General features: G+C 47.1%; 1 protein-coding gene across 1 annotated transcript in view; it reads right to left on the bottom strand.

Annotated features, from left to right (window-relative positions):
• Positions 1-46: 46 nt before the first annotated feature.
• LOC102043769 (bromodomain-containing protein 2-like) overlaps positions 47-1,198 on the bottom strand; it is a gene marked incomplete at its 3' end in the record, with an annotated part of 31,577 nt that continues 30,425 nt past the window's right edge. The window contains exon 11 of the mRNA XM_031065586.1: positions 47-651. Coding sequence (XP_030921446.1) covers positions 47-651 — 605 coding nt within the window. The remainder of the gene's footprint in view (positions 652-1,198) is intronic.

The following is a 1,198-nucleotide window of genomic DNA, read 5'->3' on the forward strand; positions in this document are numbered from 1 at the left end:
GGTTTCCTCAAAGAATCCCAAAATGTTCTTGAGGAACAACAGGAACATCATGGTTTCCTCAAAGAATCCCAAAATGTCCTTGAGGAACGTCAGGGTTTCCTCAAAGAACCCCAAGATGTCCTTGAGGAACATCAGGAACATCAGGGTTTCTTCAAAGAACCTCAGTATGTTCTTGAGGGACATCAGGGTTTCTTCAAAGAACCCTAAAATGTCCTTGAGGGACATCAAGATGTTCTCAAAAAACCTTGGGATGGTCTCAAAGAATCCCAAGATGTTCTTGAGGAACGTCAGGGTTTCCTCAAAGAACCCCAGAATGTCCTTGAGGAACATCAGGGTTTCTTCAAAGAACCTCAGTATGTTCTTGAGGGACATCAGGGTTTCTTCAAAGAACCCCAAGATGTTCTTGAGGGACATCAGGAACATCAGGGTTTCTTCAAAGAACCTCAGTATGTCCTTGATGTACTTGAGGGTTTCCTCAAAGAACCCCAAGATGTCCTTGAGGAACATCAGGAACATCAGGGTTTCTTCAAAGAACCTCAGTATGTTCTTGAGGGACATCAGGGTTTCTTCAAAGAACCCTAAAATGTCCTTGAGGGACATCAAGATGTTCTCAAAAAACCTTGGGATGGTCTCAAAGAATCCCAAGATGTCCTTGAGGAAAATGAGGGTTTCCTCAAAGAACCCCAAGATGTTCTACATGGTCCATCAACCCCAAACCTCACCCTCACGTATCCACCCAATGCCCTTGAGGGACATCGAGATCCTCAATACTTGGAACCCTCAACACCTGAAGATCCCCAACAACTAGAGATCCTCAATACGTGGAGACAATCAGAATTTGGAAATTCTTAACATCTGGAGATCCTCAACACCCGGAGATCCCACAACTGGAGATCCCCAACATCTGGAGATCCCACAACTGGAGATCCTCAACACCTGGAGATCCTCATCACCTGGAGATCCCCAACACCTGGAGACCTTCAACACCTGGCGATCCCCCCAATACCTGAAGATCCTCAAAACGTGGAAATCCGTAACACGTGGAGATCCTCGACACCCTCCAACTCCCCCAGCCCCCTGATGTGCTGAGACCTCGCCGGGCAATTCCACCCCACTCTTCCTCATCATCCATCCATCCATCCATCCATCCATCCATCCATCCATCCATCCATCCATCATCCATCCATCCATCCCTCCA

Source organism: Geospiza fortis, unplaced genomic scaffold, assembly GCF_000277835.1.
Source record: "Geospiza fortis unplaced genomic scaffold, GeoFor_1.0 scaffold739, whole genome shotgun sequence".
NCBI classification, from domain to species: domain Eukaryota; kingdom Metazoa; phylum Chordata; class Aves; order Passeriformes; family Thraupidae; genus Geospiza; species Geospiza fortis.